The sequence below is a fragment of the Akebia trifoliata genome, chromosome 16, assembly GCF_017979445.1.
Source record: "Akebia trifoliata isolate Shusen 1 chromosome 16, ASM1797944v1, whole genome shotgun sequence".
NCBI classification, from domain to species: domain Eukaryota; kingdom Viridiplantae; phylum Streptophyta; class Magnoliopsida; order Ranunculales; family Lardizabalaceae; genus Akebia; species Akebia trifoliata.
The window spans coordinates 27599328-27615543 of NC_141390.1; the positions used below are offsets into that span (position 1 = coordinate 27599328).

The 16216-nt window shown below is 34.3% G+C and overlaps 2 protein-coding genes across 2 annotated transcripts; one reads left to right on the forward strand and one right to left on the reverse strand.

The window, feature by feature from the left end:
• The first annotated feature begins 3003 nt into the window (after positions 1 to 3003).
• Positions 3004 to 11726, forward strand: MSS1 (Major facilitator superfamily protein). Its single transcript, XM_086427449.1, has 5 exons — positions 3004 to 3258; positions 4345 to 4685; positions 8052 to 8176; positions 10519 to 10810; positions 10914 to 11726. Exons 1-5 carry the CDS (start codon positions 3123 to 3125, stop codon positions 11622 to 11624), a joined length of 1605 nt encoding a protein of 534 aa, XP_086283575.1. The 5' UTR covers positions 3004 to 3122; the 3' UTR covers positions 11625 to 11726.
• A 156-nt stretch (positions 11727 to 11882) lies between these two features.
• On the reverse strand, positions 11883 to 15400 carry GEX1 (gamete expressed protein 1). Its single transcript, XM_086427450.1, has 7 exons — positions 15351 to 15400; positions 13847 to 14398; positions 13156 to 13743; positions 12933 to 13059; positions 12651 to 12837; positions 12404 to 12557; positions 11883 to 12296 (listed from the first exon to the last, which is right to left on the reverse strand). The coding sequence occupies exons 2-7, from the start codon at positions 14341 to 14343 to the stop codon at positions 12041 to 12043; spliced, it is 1809 nt and encodes a 602-aa protein (XP_086283576.1). The 5' UTR covers positions 14344 to 14398; positions 15351 to 15400; the 3' UTR covers positions 11883 to 12040.
• Between the last annotated feature and the right edge of the window lie 816 nt (positions 15401 to 16216).

Below are 16216 nucleotides of genomic sequence, written 5' to 3' on the forward strand. Positions count from 1 at the left end.
AAAAAGTCATGTTGGAGTGACATCAAGTTGGAACCTCATATCGCAATTCTTGAGGTGAGAGTGGATATGAATCATTGAAACTTTTCGTTCGTATCTTGATAAAAACATCAATGATTCTTATGTTTTTTCAAGTCAAGATATGCGATTTGAGATTCAGCCTGAAGTCACTTCAACATTATTTTAATAAAATCAGAAAGTTAAAATATATTTAGGGATGTTGGATTTTGATTCTATGTCGGCTGGGTTCTATTTTGGCCCCAGGTTGCACCCTTGTTTGGTCCTATCCTATATTTTTCAAAATGGATAATAAGTCTCAGTTACTAGAATAACTAAACGACTCCGTGGAGTACCAGATCCAGAATTATGTCTTACAATATACACCACGTGGTGAGCACAAATATCCTGGGAAAAAGGAGAAGTTCGTTCGATCTTTCTTTCCCTCATTATGATTTGTTCCAGGTGGCAACATTTTATTAGTCTGAATATGGTCCCACGTGTAAGAACGCTGATGTTGACTGTGGACCAGAATACTCGTGTAAGAACGTTGGTGTTGACTGGAAAACTGGTCTTCAAAAAAAATAAAAGAGATAAGGACAATCCCTCGCACGTGGTATTTTAAAACGCGAAAGTCAGTTATTTGAAAGTAACGCGAATCTTCTAAGTTATACCCTGTACTACTAGTAGTAGGGATACTTAAATGAAAACTTGTTACGTTTCGTGCCATTTGGCACTCTAATTTGAGTCCAGCACTCTCCTTTGCCACAAAAAAAAAAAATTCAATCTAACCTGACTAATTTAGTAAGATTTCAAATCTTACTAAGAGTTGTGAGCACACATGTTGGCATCCAAAAACAGACTTTTAGAAGAGTGCTGGGTTGGATAACCAATGTACTAATCCATGTGGGTCCAACAACTTTTAGTATGTCGGTAAGGAAAGTGTTAATTTTTTTAAAGAAAATTATCGCAATTTGATTATTTATAGACACCAATAGTTTATCTAGTGTTCACATGGTTTTTAAACTTGTCCGAATTAACTCAGTATCGGAGTCTAACGAGAAGAACTTACAAAGTGTTATGAGACGACTGCATATCGTGAGATAAGCGAGTCGTCTCGAACGATATTTCGATTATCTTGAGCGATACGAACAAGACATCGCAATAATAATTTAACTAGCAAGTTAAACGAGACGTATCGGATGAGATTTTTAAAATCTTGTATGAATTAATCGAAACAAATGAGTTAAAGCGTCAACCCTCAATTCTTTTACTCCCAAATCGATTTTTTTAATTTTATATTTTTTTAGATTCATTTCTTATAGGAATTATTTCTGAATTTTTTTGATTTTTTAAATGGTTAAAAATCATTGTCTCAATGTCGAACGAGATGAGACATATCGTCCGAGTCAACTCGGTATCAGAACTGAACGAGCCAAGATGTAATACTGAGTTTAAAAATCATGAGTGTTCGTGGAACCTAATATGATAATTGTTTCATGCATCATTAATCAGATAGATTTTTAATTTATTTTACAAAATAAGCCATTTGGCATGCTGTGGAGATATAGAGTCAATTAGCAATTCAACTCCCTAAAGCATATGATTAACAAATGACTTTATTGTATTTGAGTTTTGGAGTCTCTGTCACGATGTGCTATCATATTATAGTTATCTAAAAAAATTTATTATTATTAAACAACGCTGTCAGGCTGTTGGGATGAAAAGAAAATTCATAATTCGTTGAATAAGAGAATCATGAGAAAATGTGGATGGAAGGAGGGCTGTCAACGATATTTAATATCGGATACAATGTGCCAATCTCACGAAAATTCAGAGATAATTCGTTCAATAAGAGAATCATCAGATTGATACAAATTTTGATGGATTCAAATGCAAATTTGGATTTCGACTAATCATTAACTGTCATAGATGCAAAGCTTGTTCAAGTGAGCGTGGGTTAGACATATATGCCCTTCTAATGTTTTGGTCAATAATATTAGAAGAGGATACCCTTCTTTGTTTTCAAATTGAATACATGACACCCTTGATTTAAGTCTTCTTTGAAAAATAAATATAAATGACTTAAATGCCCTCCTCATCCTCATATAAGTGGTTTTTTTTTTTATTTTTTGTTCTTCGTTCTCAAGATTTGATTTCCTTCTGCCATCAAATCTTAATAGTAAAAAGTATATATATATATATATATATATATATATTTTTTTTTTTGTGAAATAAAATAAAATAAATTTTTGAGTTTAAAAATTAAAGATTTATACAAAGACATCGGAATGAAGTTTGAATGCATTAAAAATAGGGAACTGTTATTATCACACCAATTTTTACTAATGTCATATCAATTCTTATGTAAATCATCAAACAATTACATATAGTTGGTGAGGTGTTAGTAAAAATTGACGTGGTAGTAATAGTTCCCTAAAAATAATATACACCAAAAATTATTGGTTTGAATATAATGGATTACAAGAATGAAATAAGATTTTTAGATAGAAAAATCAAGAACTTTTACAAGACACTGAATTGGTTAAAAATAATTTACCCTAGACATTAACAATTTCAAGCTGATGGATTTTAAGGAATTTTTCATTACAAGTTGTAGATAAGGTCATTTACGTTAGTCTATCAAAGAAGACTAGGTCAATCAGTTAGAAAACACAAGGGGGTGTTTGTAACATTAACCAAAATTTGGGGACGTCCCCCAACTTTAGAAAATGAAGTTAGGTGGTCCGTGTTACAATTTTTTTACAAATTAAATCCTTGTTCGACTCACAGCATTAAAACCGTGTTTATTAACAACAAATTCAAACTCTTATCTAAAACCAAAAGGCAAACCTCGAGAGCCGTGTATTGACTGGTCCGCCGTCAAAAACTCCACCACTAAGATTAATCCACGTGGCAAAACAGTGGTCCCTACTGTTTCCATCGTTACTCTTCTCTCTCCTTGGTCTCTTCTATATAAACTCCAACCAATTATCAGTTGTTCTCATTCCTCGCAACGCCACTCCTTCTTCTTCTTCTTCTACTTCTTTGTACACGTGCGTAGTCACACGTATCTCAGATTTTTACAGAGAGCTTAAGCTCTCATCTCTCTTCTCTCTTCTGTCATCATGCCTGCTGGGGGGTTCTCTAGTTCGGCTCCGTCAGGAGTCGAATTCGAAGCCAAAATCACACCGATCGTCATCATTTCTTGTATAATGGCGGCCACTGGTGGTTTGATGTTCGGTTACGATGTTGGAGTTTCAGGTGAGTTTCTTGATTTTGTTGAATTTTAATGGTTTTAATAGAAACTACTGTTAATTTTTTCTTAAACAATGAAAAGTTCAAGTTTTAGCTCTGTTTTTGGTTTTCAATCGTAGATCTGGGACTGGAATTTTCTATAGTCTGGTCTTGGAGTATCTTTTGAGTTACGTCATCTCTGGAATTTTTAATATTTCTCATTTTTTCTTCTTTGATTCTGTTGGATTTTAATGGTTTAAGAGAAACTACTGTAATTTTGCTTTTAAATCATGAAAATTTCAAGTTTTTTGCTCTGTTTTTGTGGTTCAGTTGTAGATCTGGAACTGAAATTTATATAATTTTGAAAATTATCTGATTTCTTATAAGTTTAATGATTTTCTGATTCGTTCTTACTTGTTTTAGTGACTTTTTTAAAATAATTAATTTTAGTAAGAATTATATTTGGGTTATTTTGGAAGTTTGCTACATTAGAGGATGTCTTTTTTGGGGATGTTTTCCTTAATTGGTTGGGAATTTGTTTATTGAGGTTGAATTCTAAGAGAGAGAAGCTTTTCTCTGATTTCTGAGACAGTCTGTGTTCCATGTGAGGCGAAAAATTTGTTTTAATTTTCAGAAATTCAGGAGTTCTGAAAAGTGAAACAAAGGATTGGAGTTTTTTTTTTTTTAAAAAAACAAAATTCTCATTGTGCTTTTTTTTTTTGGCGGGAAACACTGAAAATCGATTTTCTGAAATTTTTTGTCTGAAAATCAATTAAACAAAAAAAAAAGCAAAAATCGAATTGGAGAAAAACAGTTTCCCACCGGTCTGAAATCGGAGAGCACATAAGAGCATTTAAAAAGACGAAAATACCCCTGACCAGTCTTTTCTTCACTTAGCATCTTGTCTGTTAATTAGCTGTATAATCTTCACCTAATCCGTAACGTGCCACTATTTTTGTAAAATTACCTTTTTAGCCTTGTTACAATTGTAAGAACCCAAAGTGTAAATTATTTAACCAAACATACAAGATTATGTTTTTTATTTATTTATAATGAATTTGAAGTATTTATCAGTTTAATAAATCTATAATATTTTTTTTTAATTTGTTAAAGGGGGTGTTACATCGATGGGCCCTTTCTTGAAAAAGTTCTTCCCCGTCGTCTATCGAAGGACTTTACCCCAGCTTATCAATGGGGAACCTGAGACTAAAAGCAATTACTGCAAATATGATAATCAAGGACTGCAATTATTCACATCTTCTCTTTATCTGGCTGGATTGATCGCAACCTTCTTTGCATCCTACACAACTAGAAGGCTGGGGCGAAGATTAACCATGCTTATTGCTGGGATTTTCTTTATAATTGGGGTGGTACTAAACGCGGCAGCACAGGATCTTGCAATGCTTATTATAGGACGAATCTTACTTGGTTGCGGAGTGGGTTTCGCTAATCAGGTTCGGTTATCTACACAAAACTTTCAATTAAAATTTAATTTTTTGTAGGGAATCTTTGTTTGATTGTGTTGTTTGGTGTGAGGACCACAAAATTCGTAATTTGATATTCATATCATAGCTTGAGTGTGCCGTTATTTAATACGTTTGTCCAAGTGTTTTGGGTAGCTTGTCGTGTTTTTGGCCTAATATATATATATATATATATATATATATATATATAAAATTAGACTATGTTTGGTAATTATCATTTGGTAATTAGACTATGTTTGGTAATTAGACTACATTTGTATAAAAAATCATCATTTGGTAATTATTGCTTTAAAATGTAAGGCTATGTTTGGTAATATTTCTGGAGTCTGAAGTCCGGAAACTAGAAATTAGACTTTAGAAGTTTCATCCAAAGTCTCCCATCGATGGTTCAAAACTTTTGAATTTTGATTATGAAGTTTGAAATCTGAAGCAAAGCAAATAAAAATGAAGTTTCTAAAACCTGAATTTTAAAGGTGGGCCATCTCCATTGACACTTCATAAGTGATACCAGACACACACTAAATCAATTCCAATAAAAAGAAGTTAGACATGCCAAGTGGTTCAGATCAGTTTTTAGCTCCCAAATTTAGTGGGAATCTAATAGAACATTAGGTTCCCTGTGTTTTGGATGATAATGTATGAAAACATTCATAACTTTTAATATAATTATAAAAAGAGGGATTCTATAGTTCTATTGATCCAGCAACTTTTACTTATAACACACCAATCTACAAACAAACAACTAGTCAATTTCAAAATGATTGGTGTGTTATAAGTAATAGTTGGCGTGAACATAGAATCTCTCTTATAAAAATGTTCAAAGAAGCTGTTTTGTCACCAAATGCTCCAGTGCTTCTTTAAATCTAAACACTCATCATGATCAATTTTGCCAAAGTGATTCTTAAAGAAATGATATAAAGTGAAGTGTACACTTAACCCACCCATGACTATTCTTCTGCTCCATAATTGAATGGGATATCATAATGTGTTGAAAAGAAATATGTGTGCCCAAAATCAATATCACATAAGAGCAATATCTCCCCTCTCCCCCACTTTCCCATTCCTTCATTATCAAAGCTTACATATGTGGGTGATGCTGGTCTGTGTCACATGGTTTTTAAACTCGGTATTTGGTCTCGTCTCGTTCACCTCTGATACCGAGTTGACTCGGACGATACGTCTCGTCTCGTCGAGTCGTCTCGTTCAACATTAAAACAATGGTTTTTAACCATTTAAAAAATCTGAAAAAATCTGAAAAAATCAGGAAAAATTCAGAATTGATTCCTATTAAAAAAATGAACCCCTCAAAAAATATAAAATTAAAAAAAATTATAATATACCTATCAATCAAATTCAAGGTAATTAAATACGGGTCCCGTTCAATGGCTAATTTTTTGGCAAAACATTTTTCAAAACATGAGTTAGAAGTTTTGGAATGGGCTGATTTTTGGTGAAGATGATCTCTACGGTGAGGAGATTATCATCACCAAAAATCAGCCCAATCCAAAACTTCTAACCCCATAAAAAATAGTTTACAAAAAATGGACGGTCCACGATTTTTCAACTTGTAAACATGGGTTAGAAGTTTTGGAATGGGCTGATTTTTTGTGAGGATGATCTCCTCACCATAGAGATCATCCTCACCAAAAATCAGCCCATTCCAAAAGTTCTAACTCATGTTTTGAAAAATGTTTTGCCAAAAAGTTAGTCATTGAATGCTACCCATTAAATAAAACACATGTTTCCTAAAGATTAGTATAAATTTCTACTGAAATTTTCATCAAAAAATTTCTAAAGAAAAAATAAAACAAATTATCAAAAATACATTTAAGTATTTATCACAAGAAAGTAATAATATCACTCAATAGTTATTGCTTGTAAAAATAAAATAGAAATTTTCATTTTTAACTTTTTTTTTCACAAAACTCGGTTGTCTCGGTTAACTCGGACGAGATTTTGAAAATCTCGTCCGATACAACTCGTTTGTCTCGCGAGTTAATGTAAAATCTGTAATATCTCGGATATCTCGTTTGTCTCGGACGAGTTTTGCGAAAATATCGTCCGAGACGACTCGCATAACTCACGAGACGCGTTCGTCTCATAACTCATTGTGAGTTGGTCTCGTTCACCGCTGATACCGAGTTAACTCGGGCGATACGTCTCGGTCTCGGACGAGTTTTAAAACCATGCTGTGTCATGGTGTGAAAAAGTATGGTTTGTGACCCCAAAATCAATATCACAGCAGAAAAAAAAAAGTCACCTCTTTTTTCACTTACTTTTAACCACCCATATCTTTATCTTTAGACGATTTTTCGTGTAACACGTTCTTACAATGAAAAGACCTTTTCCTCTAGACTTGGTCCAGAAAGGCTATCCAACCATGCCTTGTATGGGCCAAAGAGAGGAATCCCAATTATTTTTCTCTTTTTGAAACTTATCTATTTGGTAAAGTTAATTTACTTTTTCAAAAGCCTCTAGATACCATTGTTTTAAAACTCATTTTAACTTTCGTCTCGTCCACCAATGAGGCTGAGTCGTCTTGGATGAGATATCCGATTTGTTTGAGCAGTCTCGGATGAGATTTAAAAAACTGCCTTATATTATAACAAACAATGTCTTTGCCGGTGGATGATACGGAGACAACTTGGACGAGTTGCCTTGGTCTCGGATGAGATTTAAAATCATGGACAAAACACAGAGTCCGATTTTGATACAGATGATAGTTAAAGTTTGATACTGATATCCAAAACATTTTGTTCCCAGCCACCATTCTCGAGGCATTTAGACTATCTGTATTGAACTTTATATGTCGACATCTGTATCAAACTTTTCCCTCAAAACATATTGCTTGCTTTTCATCCTTACAGCGTTATTTAATCTTTTTTAAATCTCATTTCAAATCCGTGCCCATCTTAAAAAGTTAAAGATATCTGTAGCTTTTTATAGATTTCAGGAGATTCCTCCCATTTTCATTATGGGGAATTATTTATAGAATCAGGCTGATGTGGGCATGTGGAGGTACGGATGATTATTTATTTATGGAAAGTTATAGTTTTGCCTTCCGTTTTATTTAGCCCTCAAGTCCATCTTTGATGGGTCTTGTTTGGAACGCAACATTATTACATTCATGTGACATGGGGAGCTCACTGGGTTGACTCAGTAAAAACTGTTTTTTATTTTTATTTTTACAAAGAACACAAAAGAAGTTGAAAGACAGTAATAGTATAATTAATGACGTACGGTAAATATCTAGAAATTTTGTTGAGGATGACAAGTGATTTTTCCAAATTCTAATATGTCGATATTTTTTCTGTTTATCTTTGTTGAAAACAACAGGCAGTTCCTGTGTTTCTATCAGAGATCGCTCCAACGAGAATACGTGGAGGACTAAACATATTATTCCAGTTGAACGTTACCCTCGGCATTCTCTTCGCTAACTTAGTCAATTACGGGACCGCCAAGTAAGCTACCAGAAACCCACCCATCTACATTTGTTTCTCTCTTTTCTTTCTTTAAATATATTTTTAGCAAAAACAATTGCACATTTTATATTTCATTTTACATACCACTTATCTTTAGATAAGTAATAATCATTACTAAATTATCTAGTATTAATGAGAAATGAACAAATCTGACCAGCCCGACTTGAGTTGGGGTCGGGCTGGCCATGGGCATGGGTTGGTGTTTATCAAGTGTGGGTTGGGCACGGGTTGATTCCCAAGTTCCAACCCACCTTAGTTGTAGCCTAACATTTCATGTGTGGGGTGGGAGGTGGGGTATTTCTAGGAGTGTTCTCCCATCTCGGCTTTCTTATAATTAATTGATTCATTAAATATACAGTTGATGATTCCCTTTGTTTATAGAATTTTAGTTTGTATTATTTATTGTAAGTTAGTCAAATATGTTACCCTATAAAAACATAAGATGTCTTTTGAATGCTTTGACTTTTGACCTTGCTACCATTTTTTTTTTTTTTTGGCATGTTGCATGACTCATTGCCTTGACTCTTGACACCAGAAAACTGTGACCTAAGCTCCAGTGGCCTCTCTGACCAAAAAAAATGAAAATAAAAATGTAAATAAGTGAGGTTTCACTATCGCATCTAATAGGTGGGTCCTCCAACTCTTTCTCCAGGACCATTCAATTAGTGGACCAATTATTTGATAGAGAATATAGGCTAAAAATTCACATAGGCCTAATAGATCAATATTATACTTCTAATAGTCCAGTCAATGTATGGCAGTGATCTCATGGTATGGTATGGACACCATAATTTCAATGAAAAGAAAGTCACAACATTACGAAAACACGACAAAAAATAGCCAGCACACTAGAAAATAACATAGAAAATAATATAGAAAATATAGGTTTAGATATTTGTACACCACAAAATAATATAGAAAATACAGGTTTAGATATTTTGGATATGTTTTCGGTGGGCATCAATTATCATTAGTATATTACAAGCAAAGGATTACAAAGGGATTCACCCTTCCTTGTTTATATATCCATCTTTCTCAAATCTTTTTCCTCTTAAGAACTTTAAATCCTAGGTCAAACTTATGATTTTATATTTCAGCTAATTACATTAATATCCCCAATACACGGGCAATTCTCATCGAGACTAATAAACACAACTTTTCAATTAATTCATAAATACATGCAGACTGGGGTGCAACTTGGTCCGGTTGAAACTGAGAACCAAATCAAACTGATAGCTTTGGGTTGGTTTGGTTCCGAGTTAAGAAAATGGAGAACAGATCAATTTGGTTTGGTTCTTGGATAAAGCTTGTAAAGAACCAAACCAAAACGAGAACCGAACCGTTGATGTAAGAAATAAATAAATATATATCTATATTAATATATTATGAATTATTTTAGGAGTTAGGACGTAGATTAACATATTATGGATGAACTAATGAATTTTTATGTACAGATTAAGATTTATTGTATGAAATCTTATGTTTTGTTTTTCCATTAAAAATTTGTTACTTCTAATTTATAATTTATAGAATATTGGCAACCCATATAACCAAACCAATCTTAGTTTGGTTTGGGTTGGTTTGATTCCAATGACATTTTGGTTCGGTTTGTCGCCAAATTGAAACCGAACATAACCAAACCAAACCCAATCCTTGCATGGAGCCCGCAACTTAAAAAAAAAGGGAAATCAAATAAGAAATAGCCACCAATTATGATACTGATATTGTTCTAGTTAGATGGATCTTGTAAGTTATAAACATTTTTTTAAGGACTACTTTATGGACATTCTTTATAATTAAATATTGATAATCTTCTTATGAAAATACTAGAAAATAATTAAGAAAATCACACTATATTTTTAATTTCTGTAAGAAATGTAAATGTGTCCACCCAAAATGAGACAGGTAATGAATGTTGACTCACCAATTTGACAAATTTGGTTCAACCATCTGTTCGGTTCTTAAACCATTGATCATCACTCATTTGTGTACGATTTTTTTTTCCTTCATGGCTAGCTTTTTTTGGGGTTTTTTAGTTGTACCAATCAAAGGATTGGTTTAGATGGGTGGGAGAACCACATATAAGTTATTGTGTAGGACTGTGAACCTTGACCTTTCTCCTTTCTTTGGGTTAGGGCCACCTGCATCATCTTAGATGGTTAATTTGAGAAATTGACAATCCATTCAAAGTTATAGCCATGATGATCTAACTCCAACATATCACAACATTTTGGAGAGTATAAGTGGATTGAGATACCTATTTGCTTCTGAATTGTTTTCTTTAACTAACTTTGATTGATATTTTACTTGCATCTGTATAGAATCAAAGGAGGATGGGGTTGGAGGCTCTCACTGGGGCTTGCTGGGGTCCCCGCAGTTCTCCTGACTATAGGATCTCTTCTCGTAGTCGACACTCCCAACAGTCTCATTGAACGAGGCCGTCTTGAAGAAGGAAAATCTGTTCTTAGAAAGATACGTGGCACTGACAATATTGAACCCGAGTACTTGGAGCTCGTAGAGGCTAGTAGAGTGGCCAAGGAAGTGAAGCACCCCTTTAGAAACCTACTCAAGAGGAGGAACCGACCCCAGCTGATTATTGCCGTTGCCTTGCAGGTCAGTACCACTCACAATGTTCCATTAAGATCTTATTTTTGGATTAACGATAGAGTAGTTAATTTAATTGAATTCTTATAAAAACTCCGTTGTGGTACAACAGATATTCCAGCAATGCACGGGCATCAATGCGATCATGTTCTACGCGCCAGTATTGTTTGACACGCTTGGGTTCGGAAGTGACGCAGCACTATACTCAGCAGTCATCACAGGGGCTGTCAATGTCGTGTCCACCATTGTCTCCATCTATTCGGTTGACAAGCTTGGCCGTCGGATCCTCTTATTGGAAGCTGGGGTCCAGATGTTCTTCTCTCAGGTAGTGATTGCGGTGATATTAGGGATCAAGGTGACAGATACCTCAGACAATCTTGGTAAGGGGTTTGGAATCCTAGTCGTGGTGTTGGTTTGCACATATGTGTCGGCCTTTGCGTGGTCATGGGGGCCATTGGGTTGGCTAATTCCAAGTGAGACATTCCCATTGGAGACTCGATCAGCCGGGCAAAGTGTAACAGTGTGTGTCAACCTTCTCTTCACCTTTGTGATTGCACAAGCCTTCCTCTCCATGCTCTGCCACTTCAAATATGGCATCTTTCTGTTCTTCTCTGGGTGGGTATTCATAATGTCGGTCTTCGTGTTGTTTTTGCTTCCGGAAACGAAAAACATTCCAATTGAGGAGATGACCCAGCGGGTATGGAAGAAGCATTGGTTGTGGAAGAGGTTTATGGATGATGATGAAGACGACAACATACCAAATGGTGTGGCAACAATTAAAGATGGGAAGAGCAATGGCTTTGACCCCTCTTCACAGTTGTAAATTTGTGCCACCAACATACGTATAGATAGGGCTTTAGTACATCGCTTTCCATTTAAATGTTGCAAGTTATCTCTTATATGCAAGAAAACAAATTATGTTCTATTTGTGTTCTTTTTTGCTTATTACATTGTGTGATGGAACCAGTTGTGGATGAACGACAAGAAATAGAAAGCACACAATGCAAAATAGTCTATCTTTCTACGATCTGATTACGTAAATACCTTCGATACTCGAATAACTCCTATTGACATCTAAAAATTACTTAATAGGATCTGAGTAACAAATAGAATACCAGACACCTCTGTTCAACAAGACCAAAAAAAAAACGACGAGTTTGGTTATGTTTAACATTTAATGAAACACTTCAAATTAATGAGTTTTTACATGTATATTGTCCCTCCAATCACAAGAAACTTTCATCGACGACAACGAGGTCGGAGATCATATTTCCTTGAAATCAAAGTGGTTGTGATTGAATTCTCCATGACTTCTTCTGGAAATGTGTAATCAGGATCTTCACAATTATCTACATCTTCTGGTAGCTCTGTATCAATCCACGAAGAGAGGTTTATGTCATTTTCCATGTCCAATGACAACATCTTCCGTCTTTCCATTGTGTTAAATTTCTCAATTAGAGTCACTAACATGTGATGGTTTAACACTTCATAGTCCCTGCACCAATCAGAAATTAGATCCAATCAAGCTCCTTGTCTGATCAAACAATCATAACCATCCAATTTATTTACTCTATTATCTATAGATAGCTATGTATAACTGACCTGTAACTGAAAATTGAGTATAGAATCTGAATAGAAGCAACCAATAAAAACAATGATCGTGTCAATATTACTTTCGATGCTATCCAGGTTTGATGATCGAGATCGTTTCCAAGTTGAACAATTGCGAATTCTACTAGGAATGTGGCACATAATCCTATAAACAAAAACTGGTCAAGTCTTGCACGAATAATCTTGATCAGTGTTGGTTTTAATTGGATTCTAAGTTATGTAGATCAAAGTAGTGTACCTAGATAAAGCCGTGCTCTCACAAAGTATGTTTGCTTTGCACTAGTGAGCATGTAAAGGATAAAAATGGCAAAAGAGTAGAAAAAGAAAGCTTTAATCGAGCGTGATTCCAGCAAAATAGCGTTATGTAAGGCGAACAACTTATCTAAAGCCTTAAACATGTTGGCCTGCCTCGATTCAAATGCATCCTGTGATAGAGAAAATTAAGTATAAAGTAAGTCTATCATTCCACAAAACCTAAAAAAATAACGAACGAATTAATCGAGGCTTCAAAAGCATAAACCTGAGCTGCCAATAGCGATTTTGAATTTTCAACTAAAGGATCGAGAGCTTGTTGAAGCTGTTCTTGTCGTTGTAGGAGCTCTTGTTGCTGTTTGCGGTCAAACTCTATTAAATTTTGCAAAGTAGCCCTGAAAATTCGAAAAGAAAAAAAAAACTAAATAAGACGGAATCCAACGTAATTTTTTGATTCTAATTAACAAGATGGGTTTCAATGTCTATTGTACCTGCTTTCTTCTAGTGCTAGAGATTGAAATTTAGTAAGGAAATCAAGGCCTTCAAGAGCTATGGATTGTCCGTCTAGAATTTCTTTTTGTTTATCTAACGATAACCCCGCAATGTTCCCGATATCATCAGCTTTGTTTTCAAGGTTTTTCATCTTCAAAGACATTGAATTGCTCACCTCATTTATCTCCCTCTCTATATTAACAGCTTCTTTTCTTAGTTTCTCCAAGTCTTGGCCTATGTTTTGGTAAGATTCATGAACCATTGCAATCCCTGATTCCAACTTTTCTCTCATCTCGATTTGTCCTCCTTGTAATTCAGATTGAGAAGCCGATATTTCCTTGGATTGGTCAAAAATTACCTTTGCATAATTCATTATAACATCAATTTGTTCTTCAACATCCTTCGATGTTCGAGCCACTTGTTCAACTAAGTGATCAATTGAAGTTATAGAGTGGTGGATTTGATTCGCGTTCTCTAAAATTTCATCTGATTTTCCTTCGATGCTTTCTAACTTTTCCTCCGTGAATTGAGCCGATTTCTTTAAATCATTTACTAGTCTTTCTGTTTCATGCTTGAATACATCAGCCCTACAAATGAACAAATCAAAATCAAATGTATTTTTGATAAATACCCATTGCTTTGCTAGTAACGATTAATAAATAAAGAGTAGAAAGTAAATTTTTTTTTTACTGTAATTGATGGCAAATAGAGTTGGTTTCGAGGAAGAATTCAAGGTAAACCGTATGGGCATATTCGTCCAACTTCTTGAGGCAATTTATCATTGGAGTGCGAGTGTCACAAGAAGGGAACGGAGATCGTCCCGAGTCCTTTTGAAAACAATCACTGAGATGCCATGCAAGTCTTGATTGCTTTTCTTTATTAGTAATGATCTCCGAACACCCCGTGAAGAGATTTCCATAAGCGTTTCGCCAACATGAATTTAGGCCAACTGATCTTTGTCTCGCATTTTCAACCAACTTTATTCCCTTTGGATTGCTAATAGTTTCCATGGAGAATTCAGCCACAAAGCCATTTGCGATCGATGATGTCTTCGAAGGGTTCTCGCTCGAACGAGTTTCGGTCGAAGATGAAGAAGAAGAAGAAAACCATCCCCATGAGTATGAAAGGGTGGCTTGTTGAAGTAAGATTAGGAGTAAAGAATGCAAAAGAAGAGAAAGATGACCCATTTTGTGTTTCTCTTTCTTCCTCTTTACCTCTAAATCTCCCACAAAAATTCAAAATCTGCATAAAAATTCAAATCTTTTATCATTATTTCATTACAAATGCAACGATATTTAGCATATAAGAGATATCCCATATTTGATAATGAAATTAAAATTTTTTTTATCAAAAATTGAAAATTTCAATGGTGTGAAAGAAAATTAACAAAAAAAAAATTGAAGAACTGTGGGGACAATTTTTTTTATTAAAATTTTTTTTACAAAATTTGAGATATTCTATATTGTAAATTGGTTGGATTTCCTGCACCACTATGAATTTTGGCAAGAAATTCTAGTACAAGTCTGAGGGATTTCATCCAGAAAATAAAAAATAAAAAATAAAAAAACCAAAATTAAATAACGCACTTTCAATAATAGAATGATGAAGAGGACTCCTAATCTTAAGAAATTTCACTAAATGATTTGTGGCATAAAAAGTAACGCAAATCATTTGCACAATCACAATGAAATTTTTTATCACAAAGATCAACCAATCACAAAAAAAGATAAAAGAAAAAAGATTGGCATATAATAATAAACCAATTGCATTGCGAAACATTTGCAATTCAAATCATTTGTATATGCAAATGATTTCTAGTGTACCAATCATGGCCTTAGTGAATTATTGAAAGTGTTTGAATCAAGTATATGTTTTCTTAAAAGAGTCGTAATATTATGACGCCCCCCACTTTCACACGCTCCCATCACAGAACCATACATTCATTTTTAGTCGGGATACAGAAAAAATAAAATATCGATGGTTTTGCGTATCCCGAGGTAAATAACGGGTCTGTGATTTTGGAGTGGGGTGGGTGAGAAAATCATTACACTTGTTAAGATTAAAAACCTAACAAACTGATGATGTGGGGTGCAGTGGGGATGATGATTGATTTATACAAGTGGATGGTAGCATCGATCGTAAATGATGCAGAGTGATACATCGAATTATAATCCATTGTGAAGGCAAATCAAACCTGTGCGAATAATTTCTTTCTTTCGAGCCGCTCCCACACTGAAAGAGAGGAGAGAGAGAGAGCTTATATAAGAATGGAACTTGGGGCGCAAGAAACGGGTGTGAAGAAGAGAGTTTGATGTGAAAACGACGGATTTGAAAGAAGGAAGGGCGTGTTTGGTATTTTTGTAAGTACTTAAAACTAATTATTATGGAAAGTAAACATAGTCAGTATAATTGAAAGAAAAAACTTGTTTATATTAGCGAGAGAGAGAGAGAGAGAGATTTTGTTTCTGAAATTTGTTTGTTGAAATTAAAAAAGAAAAAAAGGAAAGAAAATAAAATAGAAATAAAAAGGAAGGGACACTATGGGATTGAATGAAGAGGTGCGTATTCGTTAATAATAAAGACAGATTTTGATTCATTGGATCTTCCGCTCTCTTTAATTTATTTATTTATTGTCTTTAATTCACTATTAAATCTCTCAGATTTGTGTGAGGGTCCACTCAAAACCCTTAAAATTAGTATTTTGTTAATGCACATCGCTGTCAATGGATCCAATCACCTTCCAAATCCATCATTTCTATAAGATAAATCCGGATGTTTGTAGGGCCATCTTATCTGCTTGAGGAATGTTTATCCCATGACTTAGGTTCAAATTTCATTGAACCCACCTTCATTTATATATTGACCATGGACGTCTTGCATGCCTAGTAAAAATAAAAAAATATTCGTACTTATAATCTCTTATTAATATTGGAAAATATTTCTATATTAGATTGTTCGTGGATGTGGTCTATGATGGTGTTGTACAATACTTTTGTCTCATCAAGATTTAAGTCTTAAAAATAAGATATATTTTTAGACATTAAGAGGTATACAAGCAAA

Bases quoted from the DNA above. Each gene is read 5' to 3' on its own strand.
- GEX1 (XM_086427450.1), bottom strand. From the start codon at position 14,343: ATGGGTCATCTTTCTCTTCTTTTGCATTCTTTACTCCTAATCTTACTT. The intron at 12,558-12,650 runs GTACACTACTTT...TTTTGTTTATAG, and splicing joins GAGAGCACGGCTTTATCTAG to GATTATGTGCCACATTCCTA. The intron at 12,297-12,403 runs GTCAGTTATACA...TGATTGGTGCAG, and splicing joins TACTCAATTTTCAGTTACAG to GGACTATGAAGTGTTAAACC.
- MSS1 (XM_086427449.1), top strand. From the start codon at position 3,123: ATGCCTGCTGGGGGGTTCTCTAGTTCGGCTCCGTCAGGAGTCGAATTC. The intron at 3,259-4,344 runs GTGAGTTTCTTG...AATTTGTTAAAG, and splicing joins TTACGATGTTGGAGTTTCAG to GGGGTGTTACATCGATGGGC. The intron at 10,811-10,913 runs GTCAGTACCACT...GTGGTACAACAG, and splicing joins TTATTGCCGTTGCCTTGCAG to ATATTCCAGCAATGCACGGG.